Raw genomic sequence first — 15775 nt, forward strand, 5'->3', positions numbered from 1 at the left:
AACCTTCTTAGCAGTCTATTATGATGTGGGCATTTTATCCACAGTGTTATTTTCAGTGTTTTTCAATCCTTACCTTCTGATTTAGAAGGGTGTCGTGCACTTTCAGGCACGAGCTGGGCTATCAAGAACACATGAATGCACATGATGCTTATAATTTATACAGCACACAATTGTGGAAGTGTTTTCATTGTTCAGAGGAACACTTCATTGTGATGTCATGCTGTGGTGCAAGCAGCCTGAACAAATCTCACTGCCATTGCTTAAATCGGGCTCAGTTAAAATATTGGTATAAATCCCAAAGCCCCGGAAATACCCTAGTGCAGCAATAACATTACTTTCTGATATGTCTGTACATTTTGGTGAAAAAATACAAAAAGGAGAACTGAGGCGTGGTACATCATGTACTGGACGTGTAGCTGCATTTTTAGGTCTTGGCTACAAACAGCTTTAGATGTCTGTCGCTGTACCTATTGTTTCCAATACATAATTGGGGAGAGACTGTAGCCTTACAGCTAGAGCGGTTGACCTCAAAGCTGGGAAAACGGGTTTGAGGCGCAGCAACAACGCTCAACATCCTGTGATCCTAGGCTAATCACTCAGGGAGCAGATGTATCAAGCATTTTTGCATTTGCAAATGGGCAGATTCGCAGAATTTGCACGTTTGCGAATGCAAAAATTGCTTTTCTGATGCCGCAAACCTAATTTTGCGAACCGGGAAACTGTTACCGAATCGCAAAATGGTTTTGCGATTCGGTATTAGGAAGGGGTGTGTTTAGGGCATCCCTTCCTAATACCAAATCGCATCGGTATGTATGAATGCTTTGTGACCGAATTTGCAGTCGCAAAACATTTGCATGTTACCCCCCACTTTAAGTAGGTGGTAACCCATTCGCAAAGGGGAAGGGGGTGGGGACCCCTTCCCCTTTGTGAATGTTTGTAAAACCATTTTTAAGAGCAGGCAGTGGTCCCATGGACCACTGCCTGCTCTTTAAAAATGAAAAGAGATCTTTTCATTTTTCATTTTGTAAAGCATCTCGTTTTCTTTTAAGGAAAACAGGCTGCTTTACAAAAAAAAGATTGCTTTATTTAAAAGCAATCACGGACATGGTGGTCTGCTTATCTCAGTAGGTCACCATCTCTGTGATTTTTGCGATTCCTAGAGGGTCACAAATTGCAACCTACCTCATTAATATTCATGATGTAGGTCATTTGCAACCCCCTGGGAATCGCAAAAGGTGTACTATACACCTTCATACATGGCATTTTGTGATTCCCTAATTGCGAATCCTCGCAAATAACTATATTGATACATCTGGCGCTATATCTCCCCGTGCCAAACAAAAATCAATGTGTCCATCTGTAACTAAACTGGTGCTCATGTAAAGCTCTCTGATACCCCATGTCTCGGGTCTAGTTTGCGCTATAAAAAACTTTTGCCTGGAGTGAGCTTTCAATCAGCACCTTGCTCCTGATTGGATGGCTATGTTGTCTATCTCAGTTGACTGCTTTTGATTAAATGACTTTCCTCCCTGTTTGTGTGACTATCCTACACAGGACCATTTCGGTCTCATTAGTGTTCTGATTGGATGAGTTGCATCTTCTAACCACATACTTGAGGGGACTTTTTTTATATTGTTTTGCTGGTTCCCTGCTTTTTTCTCTGTCCCTCCTGTGCACCAGGCTTTTGACTCATCACTTTCCAGTTCCCCAGTGCACCCCTCCCTGACTGACTAGCCCCCCATGTTAAATTGTTTTATTATTTATTATTATTCTTTTTTGTTACAAGGTCCTGGAAGCTGCAAATTGCCGTTTTGAGCTTCAAGCACACTTGAGTTTTACTTTGAAATATTTTAATCTACCATTCTAACATGGCTTCTGTCATGGTAGAATAGTAAATTGAAAATAGTCACCATGTGACATCACAGGAGCTCATGCAAGCATCACACGCAGGCGTGTGCCTAGGTGGCCACCTTGAAATGTTTTTTGTTTAATAGAAATCCCATTGCAAGATTGGCGGTCATGCGGGTGCACGTGTCTTGATGGATGCGTTTGGATGTGATTAGCAAAAAGCACTGGCAAAGCCAATAGCTTGATCTTTTACAGCTCAGACACGTTGGCTTTGATGACACTTGTTTTAACTTAATGTGGTTTCTGGTAACCACACGCAGAATTACCGTCATCTAATGCAGAATATTACATTTTCCAAACTTTGCAATAACGGCAGAAATAGGAAGCAAGCTGGTCTTTGCTATTTCTGCCTTCAGCACTGCACATTGAAAGAGCACATTCTGAGCTAATTTTCCAGTGGTAGACAAACGTTTTGAGTGGGTCACTCCTTGCACTGAGGCCTTAGCAGATCAAGCATCTATCTGGAACTGCGTTGATGGGTGTTCAGTCCTCCTATGTGCAATTGTACATTACGTACAATTAGACATGCAAAATGGCTCCGCTTACGATGTACGTCAACATTCACAACATTTTTCAAGGAGTACTTCAGGAAACCTGCGGCTGCTGCAGGTTTCCAGGTGGAAACGTTTGTGAATATTTAGGAATCTGCACCCATGCAAGGCTGTCAACCTTTGGGTGCAGATTTCCAACTTCTTCTAGGACTTGGTCCAATCAGTTCTTTGAACTGGCCCAACTTCTTTGGAAAAACCTATTTTTATGACAAAGGTTCATTTGGGTTATGTTAGACTAAACCAACCCTACAACCAGATGTCTCTTCTGAGAAGACAGCCAAGAGATTTGAAAACGCTGTGCACACTGCACAAAATACTATTTAAAGAATCACCCAGGTAAGAAAAACTCAACCTACGTCGTAGAACTGCACTTTAAATACATCAATACCATATCAAAATACCAAAATAAGAAGGTAGATTCATTGTCTGCGAAGGCCTCCGTGCAAGGTGTATGCTACCCAAACCCAATTCTTAATAGTTAAGGAAATAATTTAAGTTAAGTTTACTTTTTCAAACTAGTGAGTGGCAGAATAGCCATTTCAACACCTCCATCTTCCACTCCCAGTCGTGTTCTGATAGCCCCAGTGCTTAGTGGTTAGAGTCGGTGCAAGCGTGTTTGAGGCCTTGGGTTTATTTTCCACTTTTTGGGTGAGTTGGGCGACTGCCTACCCTGTCTTGTCCAATTAGCGGCCCTGTAATCTGTAGTCACAGAATCTCCACTTCAGTAAAGTCCCGATTGTGTGACTGACAGGTGAGTTTTCAATATGACGCGCATTCTGTCACTATGGAAAATGGTTGCACCACCATTTAGCTCAGGTCTCACTTTGTTAACTAAATCTTTTATGCCATACCACGTCCAAAGCATATCAAAACATGCTCAGTCTGTACATTCTGCCAACGTATGGTAAGCAGCCCTAGTGGAAACTCCAGGTGACCAGTTACAAGTGGTATTAGTTGTGGCACTTTACCAGCTGCAAATAGTTTCTACTTGATCCAGTTGCATCAGGTATGGTCTTTGTCAATGACAAGCGAGAAATACTTAGGGGTATATGACTGGTTAAATAATATAGCAGGCAAAGTCAACAAACTCAACCAGACACCACCAGTCCATTCCAAGATGCAACTGGAATCAAAGGGGATTTTCTCCAAAGGGGTTTATTAGGTGTCCAAAAACCCATACGCCACAAATGTGTGACACAGAAACTACTTGTTAATAGTCAATTGGAACCTCCATCGGGAATGCCAGGGCGTTCTGCAGGCTCTTGCGACAAGTCTTCCTTTCCGGGGCTGCAATGAGCGGCTTCTGCTGTAACCAGCCGAGCTGCTCTGCCATGTAAAGACTATCCTTTTATCGCTCAGGCCTCCCTCTAAACTCTTCACGTGCTCCTTGTGCTCACCTTACCTGTGCTCACCCAGTACTACTACTGATCATTAGCCGTTCATCCCCCAGGCTTATGGGTTTTAAACCTGCCTTCTTCAAAGCCTATCACCTGTCATTCCCTTGACATCCTTCACCTTAATTGTCATCATTGAAATGGATAAGGGTGTAAATAATATGTCTGCAGGTGCATAGTCCAGGCGCCTCCTTAACAGGACTTGCTGTGACCAGGTCTACACAACGACACAACTGCACGTGCTCTAAGGGGCCACATAAAGATATCTTCAGAGGCATTGACAACATATCCTCTAAGGAATTCACTTCTGCAACTGCAGTGTTTAGAGAAACACCGAAGGATTCTGGAGGTGGGCTCAGAATGTACCCCTACCGCCTGACCTCCAGACGTGGGTTCTATACTCCTTGTGCCACAAGACGCACCCTATACCACACTGATGAGGCCTCGGTAGGCTGAAACTGGTCTGGAGCTGCTTGTGTTCCCATCTGAAGTGGTCCTGGCTTGGCATTTCATGCAGAACTACTTCAAACCAAAACAGAGTTGTAGATGGCAGGTCTCTGTCTAGCATTCCTTACATCATGTTATTGTTTGTTAAAGGGCTCATGTATATATAACCCAAAAAACTGAAAATCGGTGAATACAAACCAATCCCCTTTTAGGCACTAAAGAAGGAATGCTACCAGAGGCATGTGACCAGAAATGGTGAAAGGCCATATGGCACCTGCACAGCACATCCCCGGGTGCACTATGCAGCTTCAATTAGTGAATTACTTATTTCAGGCACCACAGTTAGACACCGAATATTATCCTGTGTTGTATGGAGTAAGATCGGCCTCAAGCTCAGCACGTCGGTGTCTTGGGACACTCTTTGGGTGCATTCTGTGCATTGTCTTTGTATGTCTTTGCCTTGTTTGTCTGCATTGGCATCTGCTGATGATATTTTATTACCTCTTCTTTTTTTGTGTCAGCTACTAGTGTGCTATGTTAAAATACAAATGCTACTCTCGTTGTGCATTCTTGGGGCGTAGGAACTACAGAGCTCCATTGTCATCACCATAAGACTTTTTGGAAAAGGGGTCACTTCAGAAAATCCTGTTTCTGCAAAAATGACTGCTAACTATTTACCCAGAAAGAAGGGCATTTGCGATGATCATCGGAGGCTGTGAGGAATGACCTGGACATGTGCGAAGGCTTCTCCCAGCTAAAGAGGGCACATGATTGAAACCTGTTGATGCACAACACGCAGCCTATATCACCTAAAAGGAGCTTCCCTATTGCGTGCCGCAATGCAAACAAACTTATCCTATATGGTCTCTTTTGCAAATACTTTTGTTCTTTGCATTCACTAATTTTTCCACACAGCAATGTTCTGATTGAATGAAAATTAAGAGAGGCTGCTTGAAAAGTTCTGAAAAATTATAATTGTAGATTGCAGTAATGTGAGATGGTAGATGTACGCTCATATGACTGTAACATCCTTACATCTGTTTGCATCAACCTTGCTTAAGCACAACCACAAGTTGGCAACAGTGCATTTTAAGGACCCCTCCAAATCTCAAGTATGACACCTAAACTCTTCCCACACAGGCCACACCATAAACCCACTCTATCAACTAGAAAAAGACAGCGGTAATGGCCACTTTTTCGACCACCAGCAGTGCTCTGTGGCCTTGGTTTGTGGTGCTATAAAAATGCTTCAGTACTGTACAATGCAGTAGACATAAAGTGAGAAAAGAAGGGGGTGGTGGAGTCTTTTCTGTGGGAGCTAAGAGACTCCTTATTGATGACTTATGAGATGATCACCCATTGATGACTTATGAGATGATCACCCATTGATGACTGATGAGATGATCACCCACTGATGACTTATGAGATAATCACCCACTGATGACTCATGAGATGATCACCCATTTATGACTTATGAGATGATCCCCGAAGAGATAGGTCTTCATTTCTTCGCTGATCTACTGGTTGAGATGGGGCAACCCTGAAGCTCTGAGGGTTGCTATTCAGGATCCTGACTATGTAGCAGGAAACGACTTACCTCCGCCTTTTTGTGGGGGGCAGTTCTTAACTTTCAGTCTCGCAATGTCCTAGCTAGTTGGGTTGTGTTGGCCCCCAGCGATATTCAGTTTTTCTTCTTAGCAGAGAGAGGCACGTGTCACCTTTGCTTTCAAAGCAATGCAATCTTCTGGATGGTGGTGCGGTCTGGAAGAGCAGACACTCTCCAATCACTGGGGGGCATATTACCAAGAAAGTGGCGGTGAGAGGCGTTAGTCGTCTTGGCTTAACGCCTCTCTTCGCCACTTCGGAAACACCAGGCTGCACCCTATTCTCAAGGATATGGTGGCGCTAAGTTATACAACTTAGCACCAGCGCAGGCACCCTTGCACCAGAGTTCAAGGGTGTCTGCGAGCAGGGAGGTTTGTTTGTGTGTAGGAAGGAGTTTGTAACTTACATGTGTGCACCTTCCTGTACATGAACAAACCATGGCATTTTGCTAATTCCATGTGTGCTGCACAAAGCAGCACACATGGAAAAAGCAAAAACGAAGAGAAATAAAGCATTTCTCCTCGTTTCGCCACCTTAAGACCAGGATTTTTCTGTTGCATTTACAACTTGCATTGAACTGAACTATTTCTACCAATTGAAAGCCTTATTTTTAATACTGTATTGTGTTTTTTTGTCGTTTGGTCTTGTTTTGGTTTAGATAAAGATTACTTATTTTTCTAAACTGGTGTGGTATCCATTTGTAGTGTTTTCACTGTATTACTGTATGTGTCACAAATGCTTTACACACTGCCTCTGAGATAAGCCTGTCTGCTCGTGCCAAGCTACCCAGGGGGTGAGCAGGGGTTATTTTAGGAGTGTATTCCCCTTACCCTGACTAGAAGCAAGGGTCCCTATTTGGTCAAAGGTGCTAACTATTGTCAACTAGAGAGCCCCATTTCTAACACCTCTATATAGCCCATTGGGCATTTCGTGATAAAGGCTCTTTGATCTCCCGACCCCTGATCTTCTCTTACACCCCAAGTAGAAATTTGAGATCCACCAACTCCTGTCGGGCCATGGTTCCCCCATCTAAAAAGTTAGAATTGAAGGCCGGTCCTTTAATGCTGCTAAATGCTGGAATTCTCTACCCTTCACTCTATGTACAGCTAAACTGGAACTTCCCTTCCACAAACTTTTTAAAACCTGACTGTTCGACAGGCACCTCTTTTAGGTTTCCCCGGTCAACACGTTTCGCACTACTTAGCGCTGGGATGCCTACGGGTAGCTATGGGCTCTACAAGTGCCATATAAAATAGGATAGAACAGAATAGATTAGAAGGCTGTGACAATTTCTTGCACTTGACAAGAGTGTGTTTTAAGTGATACTGTATTGATAGCAGAGGCTGACTATTTCTGCACCACAAAATGACTTACTGGCGCTTGAGTAACCAATGTCGTTGCACCATCCTGCTAAAAAGCGCTCACCTTATCGTAGAGGTGCGCAAGCCGCTGATCGCTCGAGCCAGGCTCGAACCTGAAGCCCGGCTCTGGCTCAGCTCGAGGTTCAGCTGGAAACTCGAGCCCATGAGGAGCCGAGCTTTCATGTGGGTTCTGCCTGCCACCCTCGCTCTTCCACCCTCATGCACAAAGAGGCAAAAACGACGCATTAACATTTGAGGTAAAATGAGAGATAAATTATGGACATTTAGTGGCTGAGTTGAACACAGTGAAACCAGAAAACCGCAATGAATCGCAGCCTAACCAGAATGTGTCATTTTAGGCAGAGACTTTATTTACTTTTTCTTCACTTTCGCATATGAAAATTTTTGAAATACCGGAATTCCGATTTCCAGCCCTACAAAAACATCCTGTGTTGATTAAATAGTCCATAATGTTGCTGTATCTACACGAATCTGGGCCATATACAGGGTTCAAGTGACCACTGTCAAGGGTGCGGTCGGGGCTAGAATGGTTCTAAGATCCTATTTAAAAACTATCACTTTTAATAAGTACTTCGCAGTGCAGTGCTATAATGGACACATTAATGTCAAAGGTCCCACATGCCAAAGAGATACACTTGTTTTAAATTGTGATTTGGCTTCATCCTATTTTATCTGTTTAATGTTGTATGATATACATGGAAAACGTTTGCAAGGCTCAGCTCGAGCACTGGCTCTGAGGGCCAAGCCAGAAGCTTGGCTCGGCTCTGACTCGACTCGCCCTGTTAATTTGCTGGCTCGCCCGCGTCGGCATGATAGCCCTTGGGAGGGCTGAACGCCCCAGCAAAGTTCAAGCCTGCAGCTGCCAGTCAAGCAAAGCAGCCCCTGCAGCAGCTGCACTACCCGCTCAGCTATCTTGTCAGTTTACACTGTTCCGACCCTGACACATAACCATGGCTCAGAATCACTGCCGCCCACGATCAAGGGTTTGACATTACGCACAGAGCGTCACTTCATTTATTAATCAGATTTATGCTTGTAAACCCGAGATAGAAAATGGATCTGGCCCCTGCCTTCCTCGTGCCCCTTTTCCACTCTGCCCAATATTACAAATTCACCTGTCCGCTCAATAGTGTTGAGTACGCGCGTGTGTAAATACAAGCAGCAGAGCCATCTCTTACCAGGTATATCTCCCAGCAGGAGCAGCAGCATACACAGGCGCTGCATGGTGGTGGGCGCTGTGCCAGCTGCGGTGCCCACACAGGAGCCTTCACCAGCCGCGATGCCCGACCCTGGTGTACAGCAGGCTACCGAGGCCAGGCAGTGCCAGGAGGCGCCAAACACACGCCCAGGCGCACAGTATCCAAGGAAGTCTTCAAACACTCCCGTCTGTCTCGAGGGCCGGCCCCTGGGCACACTCGTGTCTCGCCCTGCCCAGGACCCGGCCAGCGCCTCCACTCACAGGAAGCCGGGATGAAACGAACTGCAACAGGTATCAACTCTGGGCAGCCGCAAGGGGTGTGGGGCGAGCGCTCACTCGCTGGACCGTGCTGACCTGCAGCTCGGTGGGTCAGCGCATCGACTGCGGAGATCGGAGTTAACACGAAGGAACTGGTGCCAATCTTCTCATATTGGGGCTTCATTCACTCGTCCCAATAATGTCAGTGCCCTGACCAGGCCCCACTGAGTCTCTCCTCGGCCCCGAAAGAGTATTCCCCAGCCCCAATGTGTCTATCCTCCCCAAAGTGTCCCTCATCATTCCTCAGTGTCTCCCGCCACCCTCCACGCGTCTTCCTCTTCCTCATGCCCGATAAGTCTCTTCTCGTCCCCAAAGAGTCTCTTCTCTTCCCCAAATGTGTCTCTCAACCCCCGTCAAAGTGTACTATCTCACCTCCTCCCTCAGGTGTCAGAAACTAGAGCATGGTAATCACGCAAACTTTAATCAAATCTTCCAATTAAAACACATTCGCATGAGCGCAGGCATTCAACCTATATAATTTTTAATTCAAATATTTCTTTCCCCATTCCCAATGTGCACACCTCTTCCCCCAATGGGTCTTTTCTCGTCCACCAAAGTGTCTATCACCACCCCCAATTTCTCTCCTCTTCCCATATGTCTCTCCTCGTCGCCCAAAATGTACCAACTGTTCGTCAATGTATCTCCACTTCCGGTAGACTCTCTCCTCTTCCCGTCCCCCAAAGTGTCTCCCAACATTCCCCAACGTGTCTCTCCTCTCCCGCTTAATCTCCGTTGCTGCTTTCCCCACAACCCACCCATCTTTCATTACTGCTTTCTCAACAGAAAGAAACAAGCCTTTGTTTCTTTCGTCCGCTTTAATATTTTTTAATGCACGTTGGTGAAATTAGCTTTGCCAACTGGTCTCAAAGTCGAAACCTATTGGTTTTGACAATGCTTGTTATTATTAAATTAATGTCACTGCTGACTCGCCTGACTAGACACACAGAACAGTCGTAGGAGAGGCTCAACACTCAAGATCCCAATTAATTAATTAACAAAATAAGGAAAACAAATAGGTCTTGGAGCCTGGTGGACATCATTGACTTCCCAGGATACAGTGCTTCAAAAAGATGTTTGCTGTGTGCAGGATGTTTCCAGAGAGACATGTTCTGCCACTGCTTAATCTTTAGTTTCCACCCCAAAATCTGGGGGGATATTGTCCCAATGGGCCCATGGCTCCAAAATCTGGGGGGATAAATCCACCCCGCCCCCCACGGTTCCTACACCTATGGAAAAGTACTTGATCCGAACCCAGACAGTTGAGGAGGCGGAGACCAAATCCTGAACATCTCTGTCCCCAAGGCAGGTCTCTAAATTCAGTCTTCCACCTGGTTCTTGCGGGAGGAAAATTATGATTTAAATTCTCAGAGAAACCTCCACAGAGTCATTCCAAATCAACATTATCAACCTTTAATATTTCCCTGTAGCTGTCAAGGGTGCTTGTGGCCCAACCACCTAAACCCAGTCACATACTTTGTCAATCGGGACGTCACTAAAGGCTATTCCTTGAGATCAAATTCTCCATAGACGTTTTACATTTAGGGAATAAAAGAAACACGCAAGCCAATCAGATTCTACACGGTTCAGTTAATGTTCTGCTAATTCTATGCAGAATATCTGAAATCAAAATTAATTGCATATCCCTAATGTCTTGATGACATAAAAATAAAATTAGCAGGACAACTTTAAATTCTATTTATGGAGATGGAAGTGAATGAGACAAGTGGAGGACTGGGTGTGTGAACCATGGAAGGGAAATGTACATTGACTAATGAACAACTTCTAGGCCTAGTCCTGTTCATTTCAATTAGCTAAATACATTTTGGGGAAAACTAGAACTGACCACACAAATATCCTATGTACACACAGGGTTCTTTTCACAAATGCATTTATGAGTAAGAGCGGTAATAGTACAGGAGTACTCTTTCACATATTCTTTCATGCATTGGTGAATTGTCCATTAAACATCCAACTCCCTGTTAGTCAAAGTGCAAAGATGGCACGTGCTTTCTGTTTGTACTCATCGTAAATGAGTATGGCCCGAATATTTGCATTTCATTCCCATGTTAGACGGGTTGGAGTCAATTCAGGGATGCATGTAATAGTATGTAAAAGACTCATGCATGGATACTTTGTGAATAAAAAAACAAGTGAGAGGGACCCCTTTTGCACCAAAGGAATAGGTTTCTGTTTTAAGCTCAATAAATCTTAATTTATTAACCAAAGGATAAATTAATATTTATTGTACTTTGTGAATCAGCCCAAAGTTGCATGGGATACCTATTTGAGAAAAAGGGGTAATATTGCTATAGGAAATAAAGATTTTGGAAGGCAGTCAACAAGTTTTGACTAAGCCTCCATGATTTTGCTACTCACTAGTAGCATGGTGGAGACCAAAAATCATCTCTTGAGCTTCACAGCTGCATCCAAGCACTGTAGGAACAGGTGTAGGACTCTACTCTCTATGTACTGTCTCTATACTTACGTATCTTATGGTACTTCATCTTCCTGTCCATGGGCTCTAACTTCCTTCTTTTCTTGCTCTTCCTGTATCCCCGCCACAGCGAGTTTGTGACTCTTCAGATGACCAAACGATGGTATTAGCTAAGAAAAACTGCTGACATTTTCATAATATTGTATATTCTCAAAGGGGAGGGAGCACACTGCTAGCAAGTCAGCACCAGTCCTTCCACTGCACCATGGTATACGCAGTTTAGGTAATTTGCAGTGGCGTAGCAAGCACTTTGGCCTCCAGTGGCGGTCCCTGTGTTTCCCGTCCACTGCGGCCGATTGAAAGGTGGGGGGGAGGGGGGTAGAGCAATTGCCACCCCGAGAACGACAGGTAAGAGCGGGGGGGAGGCTGCCACCCCCAAAACTGGTGCCGCCCTGGGTTGACTGACCCCCCCTCCGCTTGTTACGCCACTGGGTATTTGTGAAATACTCAGTAGAAAAGTGTTGCCACAAGTGTGGGAGTCGCCATTGCTGCAGTGCTGGGCACGTGTTTCGGAGTTATTTCCTGCCTTCAGCAGACAGCAGCAGGCAGGCTTGGGGATGCCTGAAAGGCAGCTTGTAGTATATCAGGTAAAGCAAGACTCATGATTAGGTGGGTGCATCCGGCGGCTCCCCGAGGAGCCTAACGATGCAGGGAGGAGGGAGCACACTGGCAGTAGGACAGCACAAACACAATTAATTTACCCATGACACACTGCAGTCTACTGACACATTGAAGGTCATCACTTGTCTTGTAGTTCTGCACACCTAACCTTATGCTGCAGGTCATCAAAATATTGGAATCGGTTCCGGTTTCCTGCTGTCCGTGTTCCGAGCCACGTCCGCCACTGCGCCCGCTGCAGCTGCCGTCACTGTGCATTGGCGGGAAGACTAAGACTGGGACTGAGACTGGGACCGCTAAAAAGCCAAAATCAAAGCCCGTGCAGCCCCGTTGGTGGGCCATGGAGTCCCGTTGGTGGGCCGCGGGGCTGCTGGACCGCTGAGCCGCCGCTTTTCCGGACTTCGGAGCACGCTGGGGATCTAGCCCCGGCGTCTACCACCGGCTGGTTGGCCGGCTGGCCCCTCCCTCTCTCCACACACCCAGCGGCAGGTTGCAGGTTGCAGGTGTGGGAGTGGGCTCGGGAGTGCGGGGGGCCCAGCGCGAGGCATAATATCGGCACAGGGAGTGTCTCGTCTGCCGCACGCCACGCAATCGTCAGTGCAGTTTCCAGCCTCCTGACTTCGACCCTGCCATTTTTGCAGCGAACAGTGAGCAGTGACTAAAGTGAAGCCCAGGAGGGCCGGGAAGGACTGGGTGGGCAGACAGCCCCCCCCTCCGACATTCGTAGGTTGCTTCTTCTGGCTGGCAGACTCGAGGAGGTTTTTCCCGTGCGACCAACAGCCTGACCATTAACATCCCGACTACTGCTATCACCACCCCTGGAAACGGAGGCCGTCTCGCACGTCCGAGGTAAGCCTACCGACGTGTGGCACTTTGCCTGGACATCTAGACACGTAAGGGAGCACGGGAGAGAGGGAGGAAGGAAGGCTAAGAATTAAAGAAGTCTTGGGAGCCACAGACTTCACTATACTAGACTCCCCCCCGGCCATTGAACATCTAAAACTTAAACATACAACATGAGGACTAGAAATTCGACCTTGGTACAGCGCACCGAGAAGCCCCGCCCCCATAAATCAGCAAGGAGGCAAAAAAGAAAGTTACTCTACCCCACCAGTAGAACGAATTCCGACCGAGGTTCAGGCCACGGGGAAGCTTCTCAAGACGGTGCCTTTACACTTGGTTTGGCGACACCGACAAAATCATGCCAAGTAAAGGTCTCCATTCCAGATAATCATTCAGCCAGCGGGCTCAGCCCAAGGCCCCAAAAGACCATATTTGACCCCACAGGATATAGAGACATAAGAGACTTTATCTATCTTACGGCCCCAACAGCGCACTCAGCCAACTACTCTAGAGCGGACTCGCCCCTGACGGAAGCACCCAGCAACACTGTTAAAGCTACAGTTCCAGAAACATCTTTGTGCTTGGCTCCATCTAGTCGGCCGACCACCCCATTGTCCCCCAAAATAACTATTCTTCAAGGGCCAGCTTTAACGGAGTCCACCAAAACGAGTCTCCAAACAGGCAACGATATAAGCCCAAGCTGCTCTCTCACATACCAGTTGGTAGACTTAACTCCGAGCCAGGCTACAGATGGGGGTAACGAGCCCAACGCTGCTATGAGAGCTACAACTAGCTCAACTTCTGATTTTATACATCCCCAGGCTACTACCTTTACAGCGTCCGGCAGCCCAGCCCAAGCTAATGACTTTCAGCCCCCTTGTCTTGGGAGTAGAGACACATGTAAAGAGGAGCAGTCATCTATAATTGCCAATCATCTAACATTAATTAATGAGGCTTCAATTTCTATGGCAAATGCAGCCATAATGCACGCCGACAAACTCGACATTCAAATAACCATACTACAGGCAGTAGCTGGCCTGATCTCTGGGATAGACACTAAACTGGACAACCTGAATTCCTTAATACACAGAGCACAGACAAACACTTCTTACTCGACCAAACCAGTGAGCTGTGTCTGCAGCCCCATATTGCTCAAGCTAGGAAAACTCCCAGACATAATGAGCACGCTAATTGACGACCTCAAAGACGAAGCCCGAAGAACACGGAACAATGAATTTGCTCACCAAAAAACAGACGGGCCATTTAACATCACAGACGCTCACCCCAGTAAACCTGACCCAGCTAATCCAGCTGAAGTAGACAACAGACTCGGCTTGGAGCCCAGCGCCAAACCTGAAGAGACCACCCGCCTTCCAAATCTCCCTCAAGATAAAAACAACGACGAACACACTACTGAAAAATTGGCAAGCCCAGTTACTCGACATCTTTCTCGAAAAAATAAAAAAAGATAAAAAAAACTCAACAAACAGAGTAAATATAAGTCTGCATCGAATGGTTCAATCCGACAATGGCTATTGCCCGCCTCCTCAGAGTCGTATAAACATTCCAACGAGTACCAGGGGGCTATGTCGCAAACCGCAACTACTATAATAGCAACAAACTCAGCATGTCACGACGCTCTTGGCATGACTACCTCCGACCCTATTCTGGGCCCAGCGGCCTCTTTTGTCCCCTGCTGGGCAGCCCCTTCGGGTCCGGGTGCTCAACAGATCTCGACAGTACTACATACTATCCAGGCGAATGAAGCAAATCAGGGCTCCTCTAGAGATTGTTTAGCAGAGCTGAAAAACCCTCTGCACAGAAATCAACTAATCATAAGCAAGAACAGACAACCACAAGAGTCGCCAATTAAAACCGACCTGGCTACCACCACGGACATAAGCTCAGTTCCATCTAGGTTAATGCCAGGGCTCGCCGCTGGGACAACAACAGTCACGCCCCAATGGGGACGAGCCACTGAGGGCATGGTAGCCTGCCCAACTACCCCTTTTACACTGGCCACCATCCCAATACTGGTAACTCGGACCTAGACCCAGTCTCATATAAAACAACAAGAACGAAAAATTTTGCTATATCCAGAGTACGTCTCACAAGGCAAATGGGACACCCTCAATCGCAGTAATCTTTTGAAACTTTGTGCAAATATCCCCGGCTTGGAAAAGATAAAAACAACAGATATCGAGAGCGTATCTTTTCTATCTCGAGGCCCTAATGAGACCAACGAAACCACTGAGCTAACCTTCACTAGCCCAATTCCGGCAGAGATTATGAAAAATCATCATACGCTACTGGACAGTTGGGGCATAAAAATAAAGACTCAACCGTTAGAAAAATATCCATCGATATTGAGAACCTGCGGCTTGGAGACTCGTCTGGTTTCTTCAGAGGGGAATACTGGGCGGCTGGAGGGCATGAGTGCCGCGCGGAAACCAGCTCCGCAAGTAGTCTCCGTCCTTCTTGGATCCAAAGGGGGGACGTCCTCCAGCCCCGCCAATGAAACCCCAATTAAAATCACAACCAACTTGGGTCAGGGCAAACGCCTCTGCTGCGTAATGGGAAACATCAGCAAAGATTGGTCCTGGTTGCCGCACGCTTTAAACCCCAGCACCTAATAATTGCCCTCCCAAAAAGTACCCCACACGACCACCGACTATCAGCAGTTTAAACATCATGTCCTGGAACGTCGCAGGGATAACCAAATTAGTTCAAAATCAAGCGGCAGTGGATTTCCTTGAAGGCGCCGACATAATCTGTACCCAAGAAACTTGGGCAGTTAAACCCATATCCTTAAGGGGGTACGCCGAATTCTGTAAACCAGCTATAAAAGCCAACATATTCGGAAGACCCTCAGGAGGGATAACAATTTACATCAAGCACTCGCTGCGCATTGAATTCACTGAAACACCTTTTACCTCCCATTTGTTCTTGGCGGGCATTTTGAAAGGGCTTCATTCGACCAAAGGTCCCCTTCCCATCCTCTTAAACAGTGTTTACCA

General features: G+C 46.3%; 1 protein-coding gene across 1 annotated transcript in view; it reads right to left on the reverse strand.

The window, feature by feature from the left end:
- CDHR3 (cadherin related family member 3) overlaps positions 1 to 8600 on the reverse strand; it is a 280029-nt gene extending 271429 nt beyond the window's left edge. The window contains exon 1 of the mRNA XM_085654140.1: positions 8466 to 8600. Coding sequence (XP_085510266.1) covers positions 8466 to 8511 — 46 coding nt within the window. The 5' untranslated portion in view covers positions 8512 to 8600. The remainder of the gene's footprint in view (positions 1 to 8465) is intronic.
- Between the last annotated feature and the right edge of the window lie 7175 nt (positions 8601 to 15775).

The sequence above is a fragment of the Triturus cristatus genome, chromosome 4_1 (genome assembly GCF_964204655.1).
Source record: "Triturus cristatus chromosome 4_1, aTriCri1.1, whole genome shotgun sequence".
Taxonomy (NCBI): domain Eukaryota; kingdom Metazoa; phylum Chordata; class Amphibia; order Caudata; family Salamandridae; genus Triturus; species Triturus cristatus.